This window comes from Spea bombifrons, chromosome 3, assembly GCF_027358695.1.
Source record: "Spea bombifrons isolate aSpeBom1 chromosome 3, aSpeBom1.2.pri, whole genome shotgun sequence".
Taxonomy (NCBI): Eukaryota; Metazoa; Chordata; class Amphibia; order Anura; family Pelobatidae; genus Spea; species Spea bombifrons.
In genome coordinates, this window is record NC_071089.1 from 97,748,816 (window position 1) to 97,765,799 (window position 16,984).

A 16,984-nucleotide genomic window follows, 5' to 3' on the forward strand; every position below is an offset into this window, starting at 1 on the left:
ATGGGTGCAATCTGGGTGCTGGATAAATCCTGTGGCTGCCGGGGAAATTCCTATGAGTGCAATCTGGGTACCAGCCAGGGCTTTACCTGGGGTGTCTGACCTGTAATCACTGCCTGCAGTTTAGGGTTTCTATCCATTATTTATTTCAGGGATGTCCAACCTGTGGCCCTCCAGCTGCTGCAGGAGATGTAGTCCTGCAGCAGCTGGAGGGCCACCGGTTGGACGCCCCTGATTTATTTGATCTGTGCCTTCATTGTTTGCATGTAAGTTTTCAGTTGATCTATACATGCAATGCTGTGTTTCCATGTGGTGTTTATTTGATTTATACCTGAACTACATGGGGGAGGGTGATGTGTATGATGTGCACACATGATCCAGCCTCCAAGGGTGGGACACACAGGGTTTCAGGTGGAAGGGGTGGAGCCAATAGGAGACAAAACAAGGTTTTGCGTAAGGAGGCAAAAATCCTTGCACCAGCCCTGTCAGCATGTCTTAACATTTTATATGACTGTTAATTGATATATTGTTAATAATAATGTTATTGGTACATATAGTACATATAGTGTATGTAATGTAATAGATGAATCCCTTATGCATTTACCGGGGAAAGAATATTTAATTTAAAGGTGACGTCAAGCTAAGTTCACGTGGTAGCCTGACTGCATCTAAGCCTTTTGCATTCAGCTCTCTCATTGGGAGTAAAGTGTGTAGAATATTTTATTCTATCTTATTCTATCTTAGAGTGCACACAATTCTCTTTAAACGGACACTCACATCCATTTTTAGCATATCAGATATTAACAACAGCCACAGAAATCATTATATGTCATATTAATCAGCTAATAAACCCATTATTATAATAGTAAAAACAACAATCAGTACCCTGAAATAAACAACATAGTGGACTATTTGCAAGACTGATTAATGACTAATCAATGATAAATGTAACTGAATAATTATTGCCAGCGTTTAAATGTACATGTTAGTTAAGGTAGCATTAGAGTGTTTGTTGTCCACTTATAACTGGAACATCTATTTGACATTTTATACCTATGTATTTTATTCTCACCTGTAGTTTGGGGTAGCCGTATTAATCCAGTATATACGAATGCAAAAAACAGAATGTTGCAGAATGTTGAGAAATGCTTTTGACTTGATAAAGGGAGGACTCCCGAAAGCTCGTCTATTATTTTAATACTGTTAGTCCAATAAAAAAGGTATTACAAGATTCTGCAACATTCTGTTTTTTGCATTCATTCTCACCTGTACATATGAATACTTTTTCTTATTTTGTTGAAGCAACAGTGACATCAAGTGGTCAAAAAAGAACAGGCTTGAGAAACACAGCTAAAAAATATATAAAATAAACTTGTTCTTTTGAGGATTTAAAGCTCATGTGCCAACAAATTAACTTTGGTACAGAACCATATCGAAGGAATGGAAACATCTGCAAAACCAAGGAGGGGTTTATGCAGGAGCAGGGCTGGTTAAGGTGACATCATGGATCTCCCTTTAACCGTCCTAAACAGTGGTGTAACCACATGCAGCCACTTGTTCCTGTCTCCTTGTGCCCATTCAAAATTGCTTAGAAAGGGCCCTTCCGACCTGGACCCTGTAGTTATGCCACTGTTTGGGCTGGTTATGTCACGTGACCCCGCAGTGAAACCGAGCCTGATGGCACACTGTGCGAGCAGCCAGACCTAAAGCTGCAGAAGAGTTAAGGGCAGTGTATGTGAGCATGAATGTCTATGAATAAGTGTATGTGAGCATGAATGTCAATGTATAGGTGTATTTGAGCATTAATGTATGTATAAGTATATGTGAGAATGAGTGTGTATGTTAAAGGATTTGTATGTACGAACATGAATGTGTAAGTGTTTATCTGTGTTAGCATGGATGTGTGTGAGCATACACGTGTAAGTGTTTGTGTGTGAGGATGTATGTGTAAGTGGTGTGAGATGAAGTGTACGTGTTAGCATGGATGTGTATATGTTGTGTTTGTGTGTGAGCTTGAATGTGTATACAAGTGGTGTGAGATGTAGTGTGTGTTAGAATGAGTGTGGATGTGTATATTAGTGATTAGTATGAGTAAGTGTATGTGTTAGAAGTGTTTGTGTGTGTTAGCTGTGGTCCTTTGACTTAGGCCTTCTCTAAAGGGAATAGGGTTACCAGCCTCATAAATGCAAAGTCCCACAAAGTCTCCAGGCAATTTGCAAAAGGCTGTGTCTGTTCCTACAATCAGTAGGAACTTTTCTGAATTAGAGAATTTACCTTATGGTCTGGTAGATGGTTGTTCAATCTGTTTCTGTATGGTTTCCCTCCTGTTGTGTGATTCCCCCATTGCAGCAAGCATTTGGCATAGCTGCCTATTATCATATGATAACTGATCAAATTCCTCAGTTTGGCAGCAAAATATTTGCTGTTTTATTCGGTTGGCATAATTGTTATTTCTTTCTGAGAATATTTCTTGGTATAGATATTTCACATATCTCCTCTATTTATTTTATAAAGAAAATATTTGTTCATTATATGTTTGTTTGTGGCCCATTTATTGTTGGTCAATGAATTCAGTTTCCTGTCCATTCGATTCTGACTAAAATTGAGGGCATTTTAAATTCGGAAACAAAATTCATTCTCTGATGCCCTCATTTACTCTCACTCATTCTCTCAGACTCTCACTCCCTAACACTCTAGTTTTCTTTCAATCTCTCTCATGCTCTTTAAATTTCTCCCTATCCTCTCTGCCAAGCACTTCTGCTTGCCTGTCTTGCATCTTCTTGTTCTCCTTTCTCCTCTCTTCTATCTTCTCTCTTCTTTCTTCCTCTGCATACATAACCTTCCAGCAAACTTTCGTCAAATTGGCAGAGCTTCCAGGGATGTCCTCTACCCCGACTGTCCAGTCTACCCCGACCATCCATCGCAGCTTCGCCATTATGGTGGAAGTTCGGCAACAGGTCATGTACGTGAAGATGTGGACGAAGAAAGAAGAGAGAAAAAGAGGAAGAACAAGAAGATGTAAGACATTGAAGCGGAGCTGCAAGGCACAGAAGGGGAAGTGGTCGGCAGAGAAGGTAGGCAGTGAAAGAGCCTGCGAATTTCAGATGAAACGTCTGAGCTTTTTCCTTCATTTTCATCTGTTTTGTGAGGGTCTGGTCTTCTCTCAAGAGAGTCATGTAAGGACTTACCTGCCTCTCCGGCCCCGCTCCATGGCTGCTCCCACGACGCTTCCTCAGGCGGCTTCCCGGGCAGCAAGTACCACCGCTACCCGGTCGGCGTCTTCACCGCATGGCCGACCACGCGGTAAACGGGTACCACAGCGCCACCGTGTGGTCAAAATTTGTAACATGCTTTTTTAACCTCGGGTGACCTCTTCATGCAGGACACGCCTCCTCCTCTCCCTATTTAAACCCGGACTTCCTCTTCTGGATCACCCTTGGTTGGTGTATTTTGCTATTTGCTTGTGCATTGATTGTGACTACTGCTCCGGTTTGACTTGGCTTGTTGACCTCGTTCCTGTCTCCTGATTCGGCTCCTGATTCCTGCTCGTCTGGTATTGATTCGGCTTGTTGACCTCGTCTCTGGATTCTGATTTGGCTTATCCTGATTACCTGTCTGACCCGGTTGGTTCTCTGACTTTCTGGTTCCTGTTTGGCCTGGCTACCTCCGCCATCTGGGGTCCTGCCTCACCATACCATTACAAGTCACACCAAATGACAAAATCTGCAAATTTCTTTAAATTTGCAATTCGTACAAATTCTATTTGTCTATTTAGCCAGCTTCAGATGGAAGTTTAGACCTAGTAGCCTAACACACTACTTCTGGCTCTCCAAACTTGGACAATAGTTATGAGGCTACCCATAAAGCAATTATCTACATGGTAAACTAGGATACTGGGAGTTGTTATGAAAATAAAGGCTTCCAGTGCCTACAACTTGTATTTTATCTCTAGCGTGTGTCTAGATATGTTCAAGGCTCTAGATGTGACTGATAAGCTGCATCATTTATCAATATTTGTTCTTTGAAAGTCACCACTAATCCTAAAACATATTCAGATGATAATCACACAGATGTTGGTGATAACTGAAAGAATTATAAAAGGGGTAGCATAACTGGAAAAGAACAACAAAAAAAGGAATCATGAAGTCCTTGTTGTTTTTTGCCTTTGTGGAAATTACATTAAGTGTTTGTCGATTCGACAAGTAAGTTATTGATACTTATATTCTATAATTTAAGATGTTTATTATATAATTACAGATGGAGGATCACAGGCAAGAAAGGGACTCTTCCTCCCTGGAATTTCTGCTTAATGTTTGTTTTTGTGGGGAAACAACGAGGGAAATATTGAGAAGCAATTGTTAATAGACAGGGAGATATGGCATTAAAACATGAGTGAAGAAACTAGCAAAATGTAAGTAAAGAAGTGGAGGTTTTGAAAGTAGAGGGACTGAAAGGTGTATTGACTTGCCCTCCACCCAAGAAAACTATCTGGGCATGACTTTGTTAGCACAACTTGTGTACACACTGGCATACAAAGAAAAAAATCCTTATATTTATGAAAACCTTTTTTGATTTTTTTTTTACAGTGAAAAAGTATTCCGGGTGATTCCAAAAAATGAAGAAGAAGTACTTTTTATTAAATATTTGGGCAGTGTAATGCAGGTAAGGATCATGTATTTTTGGTACTTGAAAAATGCAACCACTAACACTCTAACAAATACATTAGATTTAGTTTTGTACTAAAGAGTATTATAATAGTGATATACTAAGTAACTTGGACATTTTCAGAAAGCATTAACATTGAAATAAATGCACAAGACTGGATTTTTATTCTATTTTTTAATATACTGTAGCAGTGTTATTAAATGTTAGTAAAGCAACCCAAACTTTAAAAAAAATATTTTGCAGAATTAGCAAACCATTTAATGTGTTGCAGCAAGTATCCTTACATAACACTTTCTTTCCACAGATCAGAGCAAATAACATTTTTAAATGCATATGTGAAAGCTGTCCTAGAAGATTTTATTGTGCAACATGGGACACACCTTGAACCCTTAGCGAATGATTAATGTTATATTAAAATATGGAAGTATATATATATATATATATATAATATTTTATTAAAAAATCAGTTGTTTCCAGTTGCAATGTGTACACTGTAAAATTTCATGTTATTTAAAAAAACTGAATTGTCATTTCACATAAGGACATGTTTAAGTGACCCTAAAAGTATGAATGGTTGTGTATATATGTTATACATATTGGTGGATATACTAGAATTTTTGAGATTATAAACTGTAGTTTGGAGTAGCCGTATTAGTCCAGTGTATAGGAATGCAAAAAAAAAAAAATCTTTTTTATTGGAGTAATAGTATCTAAAATAAAGACAAGCTTTCAGGAGTCCTCCCTTTATCAAGTCAAAAGCATGCTTACACCTGCTGCCTCCAGCCTTATCTGTGCAGTATATGCTACTATTTTCTATTCACGACGTTTTTTGTCTGCAAATTCTATACCTTATTTTTTAACCCCTGTTTTAACCCCGTATCAGAACATGTACTGGTCAGTTTTAAACTGTTTTTCACTTGCTTGGTCAGAAATGCTTTTGACTTGATAAAGGGAGGACTCCCGAAAGCTCGTCTATTATTTTAAATACTGTTAGTCCAATAAAAAAGGTATTACAAGATTCTGCAGAGATTATAAACAAAAGCATTTGTGAAGGTACATCTTTGACATGTAAATGATTTGACCTGCTTCTAGCATGCAGTGAATAAAGCTATCCTAAATCAAACAATACATTGATTAAGGTCTGAGTCTGTATATCAGGAAGAACCTGCAGAATAGTTGGGCCAAACGGTTCTTGTCTGCCATGAAATGTTTCTAAACATCTTTTTATCATACGAGGCACCTGTAATCTGCAAACCCAATCACAGTAGAAGCTGTCCCATGTATTAGTTATTTAAACCAAGATGATTTAACCCCTTCTTTAACCTATAGATGTACAGGTAAATCCACAAAATATGTGACAAGATTACCTTCAGGACGTGGAGTGCCTGCACATCATCCGTTTTTCACAATGTGATCAGTGCGAGGGAGATTGGAGGGAAGAGAGAGACACTTTGTTGGTTTCACAAAGGGAAAAAGTAATAAAAAAGGAAAAGTTTTTTTTTAATATATAAATAAATAAACTTTTATAATAAGCAGTGCCAATTAATAAGTTAGGTATTACAACACATTTTTCCTAATATGTATGAAACAAAAGAAATCATCCTTTCATTTTTTTGTAGTTGGATTTCTGGAAACCCAGATCATCTGATTTTATGATCCCTGATCATTCTGTGGATTTCCGTGCTGGTGCAGAGGAAGCTAAAGCAATAATCCATCTCTTGGACCAAAAAGAAATTAAGTATAAGTAGGCATTACTTGGGGCACTTATGAAGTTTGTGATTTGTATAAATGTTATGCTTATGAAATCCATAAAGTCCATAAAATGCAAGACGGTGGAACAGAACTTTGGTGTCTGAAGTCCATACAATACAATTACAGACTCTTATAGTAATACCAGTCAAACATATTTTATTGTAATGTTTCCCCGATAGTGCCAACAAATGTCCCATGAAAGCCATCATTTATAAACAGTATTAATTCAGTTGACTAGTAAACTGATATAGAAGTACAACAGCCTAGCTACTATGCTTGAAGGCTAAATAAGAACAGAATGAGATGTTCCAGGGCATATGGATATATATAGATATTAAGATTTATAACCCTTTCAGGGCCATTTTGCGATACATGGTTGATAAAGTGGACCCTAGGAGCCTGGCGGCAATGCAGGGTTCCTATCCGCGAAGACTATAGCATAGGGGAGGCTCTGAAAGTTTGTCAAATATAAGAGTAACATATATTTAACATAAACATGGTTGAGAATTTGTGGAGAAATAGTAAAGGAAAAAATATGCTTCTTAGGTTTTTTTGTGTTTTTACCACTGCATCAGGTGATCAGATGCACGAACTGCCTTAAGCTAGGTAACTAGGAATCAGGCATGATTTGAGTTCCCAAAGGGCTAACGGTACTTTTAACTCCCTTTATTCCACCGGACATAGGATAGGGGTGAGGAGACATAGGTGGCTTCTAATATTATTATTATTAATAACTTGACTGTGAACCTACCTCTTATTAATGAAATATTGTAAACAAGAATATAAATGGAAAAGTCCGCTTCAGGTACTACTGCTGCGTATTTTGGTGTTTGGTACACAGAGCAAATTTTATTTTCATAAATAGCTAATTATTCTATTTCTGTTAGAATTCTCTTAGAAAATGTACAAGACATAATTGAAGAACAGTTTAAAAAAAGTAGAATACTCAAAGATTCTGTGAAAACCCCTAAATATCTGCCATGGGAAAAGGTCAGTAACCAATTTACTCTTGTAATACACTTGTTTTCCAATCAATGTTCAAAGGGGTAACAATACAAGTTTCCTTCAACAGATTAGTATGTGGGCATATTCCATTTCTTTGAAGAATCCAAAGCTAGTGTCTTACGTGGAGATTGGAAATACATATGAAGGAAGACCTATGATACTTCTCAAGGTACAAAACCTGTTGTGGAAAGATTTAACCCAAATAGGCCTAACTTAGTGTTATAAGAATGATTTTCCAGAGTGAATTAAAAAAGGGTTGCTAAGGGTATCTGGAAGTATTTCCCAGTTGCACTTATATGACATTTCTAAGCAAGTAGTCTTTTTTATAACAAGCTTCAATTGTAGCTGGCTCTGTTTGCGGTGCGGAACTCATAGAGGCACGTCTTTCCAAAAATGTCTTCAATGTCACCAAGTCTTCATCAATAACTAGAAAAAAATATCAAATTGTTCTCATGTTCCGTTACAGGCATCTCTTTTCCAAAATGTTCAATGTTGCTAAGTCCTTATCAATAAATAGGAAAAAAAGTGTTTAAAATGTTCCCAAAGTGTGGTTCTTGTAGGGAATAATATCTATAAATCACATTTTTCTCTGTATTGTCAAACTCCAAAAAAAGAAAGTTTATTAAGTAAGTGGACATCAGTTAATTATGAGAGAGGCAGATGAGCAAAAGACGTTGACATGGGGTTGTAGGTGAAGATGTTGTTGAGAAAGTGGGAGAAATGCAGAAGAAGAGAAGAAGAGAAGAAAAGAAGAAGATGAGACAAAAAAAAGGGGACAATATTTAATAGCTATTTAGAATAGTAGGTCATGAAGTATCACTTTTGCTATGTAAGTGTGCTTTTAGGATATATATAACTCTATTCATACATACAGCAACAATGTCCCATTCAGTAGAACTCCGAATTCGATGGTAGCAGGTGTTGAAAAATGAATAAAAATAATAACATAGTATAATTCAACTGCCTATCTAAAATAACACGATACTTATTAAACTGCTAAAAAGGCTACGCAGAGAGAAACGGGAAACAACTTCACCTTCACGAGTTAATGTTTGCTAAAAATGTTAGCACATTTTATTAGTAATTTTCTAGATGAAAAAAGTCTATGCAGACAGGGCTAAGCTCATTTAACATACCATTAAATGGTAAAACAAACACACAGTACGTGCAACGAGAAGTCTAAAGACAGTTTAACAATTAAACATGTTTTGTTGCCAGCTTATATTAAGAATGCACAAGCATTGCAAGGTTTGAATTTAAAATATATATTTTTTATTTAGTTTATATTTTTTATTTCCGCTTTCATATGGCTCACATATTACCTATTTGTTCATTATGAGATGCATCATAGTTACGTTTGCTGAGTATGTGAGTTACGTTTGCTGTGTATGTGAGTTTGGATATGTGTTTCTGGTAACTGTACTTGTCAGTATGTTGTTAGAGTGTGGTCTTTTTTTTATCATAAATCTGAAATTAAGTCTTAAAAAAAGAAATATATAATATAATGTTTGCTGTTTCAAATGTTTGTATTTCAAAACCTCTTCTACAAAAGTATCTCCAGGTTAATGAGGCTACCAAGTGTTGTAGTCAGAACTAATTTAGTATATATGAAGATATAGTGCATCTTTAAATATATATATATATTTTTTTTTTAAAGATTGGTTCCCAGAAGGCTAATAAAAAGATTATTGTCTTAGAATGTGGTACGCACGCAAGGGAGTGGATCTCGCCAGCTTTCTGCCAGTGGTTTGTAAATGAGGTACAGTGGCATAACACTAAAACTCTTACAATACTTCCAAATGGATGCTGTTATGTACATATTTTCCTGATACTGCTATTTTCTATACTTTTAACAATATAACCTTGTTCACGGTATACTGACAGTCCGAGTGGATGCAGGGATATCAGCATAGATCTCTCTCCTGCAGCTCCCCATAGTGATAAGTGTGCATTTAGAGTTACAATATTATAACCAGAGATCAAACCAAAATAGAGAGAAGGATACAGATTTTGGTCCACAAAGGCAACAATCTCCCTAATTGTATAAGTGAGTAAGTGAGGTGTCAGGGGTTGTAGTGTGCCTAAGCTACTTGGGGTTCAGGGCCTGTCCTCCCCTGCATCTCGTGTAATTTGACTGCCGTCTTTCTGATTTTAAGACAACATTTATTATATCCCTAATTACCATTCTGTCCGGGTTTATGCCATTAGCTATCTCATCTCTTTTGAATTGTCAATGCCCAATATTTATCCACTAAAGTTTATTGTGACATAGGAGTGGCAGGTTCTGGTGCTGTTAGTTGGGTATTCTTGGGTAGCTTGGAACATATCTTTAAAGCATTATCTTACCTCTTACGCCATCCTGGCGTTTAAAGACACAGAAAAACTATTTTCTTATCATGCTAGAACGTAAAGAATTCCAAATCTCTCATACTCCAGAATTCAATTTAAATTTAAACAAAACAGCAAAACAATAAAAGTCCTTCGAGTGTAACGCTACAAGATGTTTTGGTGTGGTTGTGTACAAACATAGTACTCAAATACTATCTGTTCTAATGTTTATGACACGTGTAAGGTTCATTTGCTGAATATACAGTGTATTTTGTTCACCACAGGCAGTCAGAACATATGGAAAAGATAAATCTATGACTAGGTTGTTGGACACTGTAACGTTCCATGTCCTTCCTGTGTTTAACATTGACGGCTACGTTTGGACATGGACTGAGGTAAATATCCACTTACTGCGATGGAAAATGTCCGAAAAGATACAAAAGCCAATATAAGAAACATGTATTAAAATAAAAAAGTTGCATGTGAATTTCTTAATCGCGCAAGAAAAGCATATTTCTACAATCCAAATTCTAAATGAAATCAAGTTACCTTGAGATATTCTAAGCTTTGTCACACAAATTGAAACCCTTATAGCAATTAAATGTACAATAATATAGATAAAGCACAAAAAAATACAGATGGGTTATTTGCTTCTGCTCATCCAAGCTGTGCCTATCTACTGCACATGTCCCTCTATTGAAAATTAGAGGAATCAGGAAAAGAGTTATTAAAAGTCTTTGTATTCTTACTGGCGTAACTAAAAATGCCGGTGCACCCTTGAAAGTCCTCCTATACACACACATACACACACACACACTGCAACATACTTACAAACACACACACAGTGATATATACACACTAATGTACACACAATGCATGCACATACACACACAGACTTACACACACTAACATACTAACACTCATCTGGTTACATACAAGGGTATTGGGGTATCATGCAAGATCAAAAAAATATTCTCTTTCCTGTTTATCACTAAAATGTCATTTTGAACATATTGCTGGACATTTTTGTGATATTTTGTAGGATCGCATGTGGAGAAAAAATCGTAAGCCTAATGATAAATGTGTTGGCACTGACCTCAACAGGAACTTCAACATATCCTGGAACAGTAAGTAACACGCAATAGCAAACACGGTAAGATATACTGCTTACAATGGTAGAGATGGCCAACCTCTGATAGTCCAGAATGTAACCTTCACACTGCACTCATCAACCATGTCCCAATACACCTTAACCTTATTTCCCTCCCTTTTTGAGTTGATCATTTGCTCCTGAAAGATCAGTTTCCACCTTCTTGTACAAGATCTTCATATCGCCTGTCAATGTGTATTTTAATGTGAGAAATAATATACTAACCATTTGAGTTGTATGGAATTTAATTGCACTAATTCAATGCTTTAAAATAATGATATTAACAATTTAAAAGATTTTATATATAGCATTTATTTCAATCCTACCTTAACCCCTGGTACTCACCACTTCACAGTATTCACTAAATACTCTTCCTGATTTTCTGCTGGTTTGGGTATTTTTCATTCTTTAAAACAAATATTTTAATTAGGAAATAAAGGCAAGATACATGCAGATTGCTTAAACTGTACCAAATGTAGAGCATTGCTAAGCAAAGGGGTTAAAATGTAGGTACTTTAAATATTTCTGCTGAATACAACATTTTCTAATGCAACATATAGTCCACCTTTTAATTCTGCATTTTTTAAGAACAAGATTTTCAAATTAATGTAACTTTCATCCAGTATATTGTTGAATGTAAATCAGGACAATGGCTAGTTCTATATTTGTAAAATAATAATGTCTTTTTGCCAGGTGTTGGTACAAGTGACAACCCATGTTATGACGATTATGCCGGATCTGGTCCTGTTTCGGAAGTGGAGACACAAGCACTCACTGCATATATCCGTGAAAATCTCTCATCTATCAAAGCTTATATTTCTTTCCACTCCTACGGCCAAATGTTAATGTACCCTTATGGATTTACAAAAAAGAAACCACCGAACCATAAAAAGTTGGTAGGTGGACGAACTGTATGTTGAATTATTACAATTGTATTCATTTGCAGAAGAAAGGGGGAGAGGGGGTGGCTGAAGTGGGGGGGGGATAAGTTGTTGAGAGAGGTGAGCCTGATTAAATTGATCTAGGCATAAGTAATGGTGATTTGGGAGACCCGGGGAAGGATTGCTGGACTAAAGGGTGAGGACTTCTCTTGTATCGAGCCGAAGTTCTAACATAAAATTTCAAGAATAATATTAATTTGTTAATACTACAAAAACTGTATTCCACAGAAAAAACTATGGAATATTACAAATATTGGAGCATAACTCAACATAAATTAACCTCAATTGCCAGGTGTCATAGACATGTTTCTTGAAAAGCAAACTCAGTGCTTCGTGACTTTTTTGTAGATTCTGTTAATGCTTTGAAAACAAGGTTGGGACAGAGCTTTGAATGTGGCAGCATTTGTCCAGAGCTACTTAGGTTTTACATCCTTTTAACAGGCAATATATATGTTGAATTACTGTAGTTGTTCACTCATTTAAGTCTAGTGGAATCAATAAGCTGACCTCAGTCAGGGCGAGCTGGCCCGGGGGGGCTGCTCCGAAATTGTTCATAATGGGATGTGAACAGGTCAGAATGACATTTTGTGAAAAATTTGGATCAGTATGGGGAGGCAGGAACGCGGCAGGGTCACATAATGCAACAGTACGGGACCCTGTGGTGAAAGCGTGTTACTGTGTGTACATATGCAAGCCAGTGTTGGAGGGGTCAGGCCAATGGGCCACTTTCCTTTACTTGCCCCTCTGGGCTACAAGGCACCAGCCCTACCCTGCCAGTCACCAAATGGCAACAGCATTTTAGGTTACTCAGGACAGCCCATTAATCCGCCCCTTGACCTAGATAACTCACTATGTGGTCATAATGAGTCTCATAATCTAATCAGAGGAAACCGGCTCCAAAGCCTGCAAGTGTTGGAAGTGTTGGGGGTTTTGAGCAGGGCAGAGAGGTGACCATGGTGAAAATTCCTCTTCCAAAACAGCCGAATATTATAGACATATCTACCTCGACTGCATTCCCTAAATGCACTGCTGATGATGCTGGCCTATTTGGCATTTGGTCATATCCCAGCATATTTGAAAGCTGTATTATATATCTCCTTTCTATATCTTTTTTTAGCATACAGCACAATGGTGTTTTTTTGGTATCTTACAAGATCTGGAATAAAACAATGCCACGCAACCTTACGCTCAACACCTTATTGTGTTAACAGGGCAAAGACTACTAAACTGAACACATAAATATAATAAATAACATTTGTTGACTAATAAAAATAAGGTTGAGTGCCTTCATAAGGAACTTGGACGTATATTTTAAAAGAATATAACTTCCAGATTAAAATCTGGAAGCCTTTGGGAAAATATTGTGTAGAAGTCTCAATTTTCCTTCTGAAGATTGGTAATTGAAAGGTAATTGAAAGATTCAGAATAAACAGACTTTATCCCTTTTTAAGCTAAGTAATTATGAATATACTATATACAGATCTGTTCCAAAAACAACAACATATATAAACATATATAATTGCTTTAATCTCTTTCAATAAGGAGATAAAAATACAGTGGTTGGTAAATATATAAAGTATCATCCATTATTTCATGTTAAATCTAAAAGTATGTAGTAACGAGAGCCAGCATTTATAAAATCTACAGTTCTGTATTCAGTTGTCCTTTGCTGACGTAAGGAAGGCCTTTAGATGTTGGGCAGACTAGATGGGCCGAATGGTTTTTATCCTCCGTCACTTTCTGTTTCTATGTTTAGCCCAGTGGTGTGCTTATGTCTGCCAGTCCCTGATCAGTGGCCTGCATACATATTGCCACAGCTGCTGTCCTTAAACTATACCAAAGAAAATGTAGCTTCCTATTTGGGAGCCTCAATATAGTGGGCTCAGCATTGGAGATTTTCCCTTGTAAACTAAAACTAGAACAAAGAATCTTGTTGGTCAAGGGATCCCGATGCTGGGTTGAAACGGGTTTATGCGTTTCTAGTTTTCAATAGTTTTATAGGCAGCTGTGTGATTAAGGAAGGGGAGGCAGTTTTATGAATGGAAGGTATCCTGCTCCTCAGTGTAGAGAACAGCTAGAGACACTACGGAGTGTCGAATTGAGCTTTATAGCGTTGCCGAGATACAGTTAATTGTATTTAGTTCTGCCGTTCGAATCCTTTCATTACTGGGGCTGTTTTGATTTTTTGTTTTTGATAACCTTGAGTTTTTGATCAATTATTTGTTGGACCTCCTGTAGTTCTACAGAGGTAAGATCTCTTAGTTTTAATTTATAAACAGGATACAATTTTGTAAAACGATTGTTTTCTGCTTTTTTTGTCCATAGAAGAAAATTTCTGGTGCTGCTGTAAAAGCGTTATCTGGCCTCTATGGGACCAACTACACATATGGACCTATAGCATCAACTATCTGTAAGATTTTGTTTTTTACCTGTCTAAGTCTTCCATGTGTTTCACATTTATTCTTGTTACAAACATGAAGATGGTGTGTTGCTTTATCATATTGGAAGATCTCTATTTGCTTTTGCATTTTTAATCGTTCTCCGAGTATATAACACACCAAAACACAGTTACCACATAAATAACTTAGTGTATAAGAGAATGACATGTTCTGTTCAGATGCTAAATTCACTGATTTACTTGCAGACCAAGTTTCGGGTTCCTCTATTGACTGGACTTACGAAGAAGGCATCAAATATTCTTTTGTCTTTGAGCTAAGAGATGATGATGTTTATGGCTTCCTCCTTCCAGAATACCTGATAAAACCAACTTGCAAGGAAACTATTCTGGCTGTGAAAGTAATTGCAAACTATGCTACAGGCCTGGATACATAAGAAGTTTTTTTGGTTTTTTTTGCTTGCATGAATTAAACTTTCAATAAGATGTGTTTGAACTAAATGTAATGAAAATTGTGCTTCATTAAAAAAATTATGCAGTACTAGCTTAATAGTTTTATTGTGCCCTATAAATATATTATATAAATATATAAATATTATTATATAAATATAAGAACTATTTCTCAATTCTTTTGAGTGCAAAACACCAGTCCTGGTTGCAGCCCTTGAGGGCTGGAGGTTAATGCCACTGTGTGTGTGAAAATCATTCTGAACCTGTGTAAAATACATGTAATTTAGTAAAATAAACAGGTACCTTTTACAGTAGTATAAATCTAACAAAAGTACTGTGTTAGATTTATACTATTGTAACAGGTACCTGTTTATTTTAATGCGTTTAAAGTTAATCCTTCAAATACATTTGGTAAAAAAAACATTTAGAATATAAAACAGTAAAAATAAATAATCACTTTGTGGAATTACTTTATACAATATAGTTGGAAAGAATGACCTCTCTGTTATGCAAGACGTTTCGTAGTAGTTTTACAATAGAAACAATATTAAGAAAATAAAAGTTCATGCTAAGGTTATTCATGTTAGATTTTTAGTTGTGCTTCACTTGATTATAGGAGACAAGTGGAGTTTGAATGATACCTTTATTGGCTAACTGAGTAAATATAGATTGCAAGCTTTCAAGACCTCTCAGGTCCCTTCATCAGGCATGTTATACAATAATGTGAAAAACTTAAAGAGAGGTTTTTCACATTATTGTATAACATGCCTGATGAAGTGACCTGAGAGGTCTTGATAGCTTACAATCTATATTTACTCAGTTAGCCAATAAAGGTATCATTCAAGTTCCACTTGTCTCCTGTAATTCTATGGCTAACACGGTACCAACTCTCATCTTTTATCACTTGATTATAACATTGTGGATTCCGACTAATAAAGTTGTTTAGAAAAGGAAAGAAAATATCTTTTTAAGTGAAATGCTGGCAAGAGTGCAAATAAAGGAGCATGTAGTTCAGCCGTTAGATTCTAGTGTCCTATGTCACCAACATTTAAGATATGAAACGTTCACAAAACAATGATATCATCTGTGAAGATAAGCATTTCAAGATAATCAAACTGTAAAATGTGTTTGCCTTGATTATATAACAGATATTATACTCAAATTAATGAATTATTGATTAAATAATGTTTGAAATTATTAGTAGCCAATTATTAGTTTAGTGATTACTATGAATCATATTGAAGTATAGGAAACCTAAAGATGAAGAGGGAACTTTCTGACCCAGGGGGTATGTAAAGCCAAGTGCCCACCCATCCCCCACCAACATAACTAACACAGTTAGACACAAACACTAACACAAACAGCTAAACACTAACTAACACACCCTTATTCTAATACCTATACTGACTCGTACAAAGCAGTAAAAGCTGTTCGCGCTACTACCATGAGGTCATGTACATTACGTGACTTCACCGAGATCCACCTCTGCAAATTGGGCCTCAGGCCAGCCCTGCTTAAGGAGTTAAGAATGACTCCTTGACTATGGAGCTGTTTACCTTAGCTTGCAATCAAAGAATGGGTACAGTCAGCAGTTAAGTTAGATGACAAACTATTAAGTTAAAATACCCAACTTGGCTATTTAGAATTATAGACAGTAGCTTACTTCGTATTCAGTTGGGACATAATTACATAGTTACATAGGTTCATAAAAGTTAAGTCTATCAGCTTCAGCCCCAAGTGACACTGGTGCAACTACAGGGGCCTGTGACACCTTTTTTAGTTGTACCGGTTCAAAATAGTTTAGAAAGGACCCTTCCAACCTGGATCATGGTCGGACAGGCCCTTCATAAACTATTTTGAACAGGCACGGGGAGACAGGAGCGTATCGGGGGTCATGTGATCCATGGTGAAACTGAGGCTGCCCGCACAGTGTCTATATATGTATGTAATCATGGATGTTACTTTTGTGTGTGAATATGGATGTGTAATTGTGTTAGTGTGTGTGAGTATTGATATGTAATTGTTTTAGTGTGTGTGAGCATGGATGTGTAATTATGTTAGTGTGTGTGAGCATGGATGTGTAAGTGGGGTGAGATGGAGTGTGAGTTTGTGAGCATGAAAAGTGTGTCTAATTTGTGTGTTTACTTATGTTTTATGTTGGAAGGGGGGGCAAAGGGCAGAGAAGCCACAGACAGACAACAGCTATTGAAGCTGAGGGGCCCGGGGTGAATTTTCGCATCAGGGCCCGGTGGTTTCTAGTTACGCCCCTGCTTGCATTTTATTATAGGGCTGCAAATGGAA

The 16,984-nt window shown here is 36.8% G+C and overlaps 1 protein-coding gene across 1 annotated transcript; it reads left to right on the forward strand.

Annotated features, from left to right (window-relative positions):
* The first annotated feature begins 2,876 nt into the window (after positions 1 to 2,876).
* Positions 2,877 to 14,735, forward strand: LOC128484090 (mast cell carboxypeptidase A-like). Its single transcript, XM_053460408.1, has 11 exons — positions 2,877 to 2,959; positions 4,584 to 4,659; positions 6,282 to 6,406; positions 7,302 to 7,404; positions 7,487 to 7,588; positions 9,077 to 9,178; positions 10,032 to 10,142; positions 10,790 to 10,874; positions 11,591 to 11,793; positions 14,164 to 14,248; positions 14,483 to 14,735. The coding sequence occupies exons 1-11, from the start codon at positions 2,877 to 2,879 to the stop codon at positions 14,668 to 14,670; spliced, it is 1,263 nt and encodes a 420-aa protein (XP_053316383.1). The 3' UTR covers positions 14,671 to 14,735.
* Positions 14,736 to 16,984: the final 2,249 nt, after the last annotated feature.

Coding starts and splice junctions, on each gene's coding strand:
- LOC128484090 (XM_053460408.1), top strand. CDS start 2,877: ATGTCCTCTACCCCGACTGTCCAGTCTACCCCGACCATCCATCGCAGC. Junction 7,589..9,076: donor GACCTATGATACTTCTCAAG/GTACAAAACCTG, acceptor TTTTTTTTAAAG/ATTGGTTCCCAGAAGGCTAA. Junction 11,794..14,163: donor CACCGAACCATAAAAAGTTG/GTAGGTGGACGA, acceptor TTTTGTCCATAG/AAGAAAATTTCTGGTGCTGC.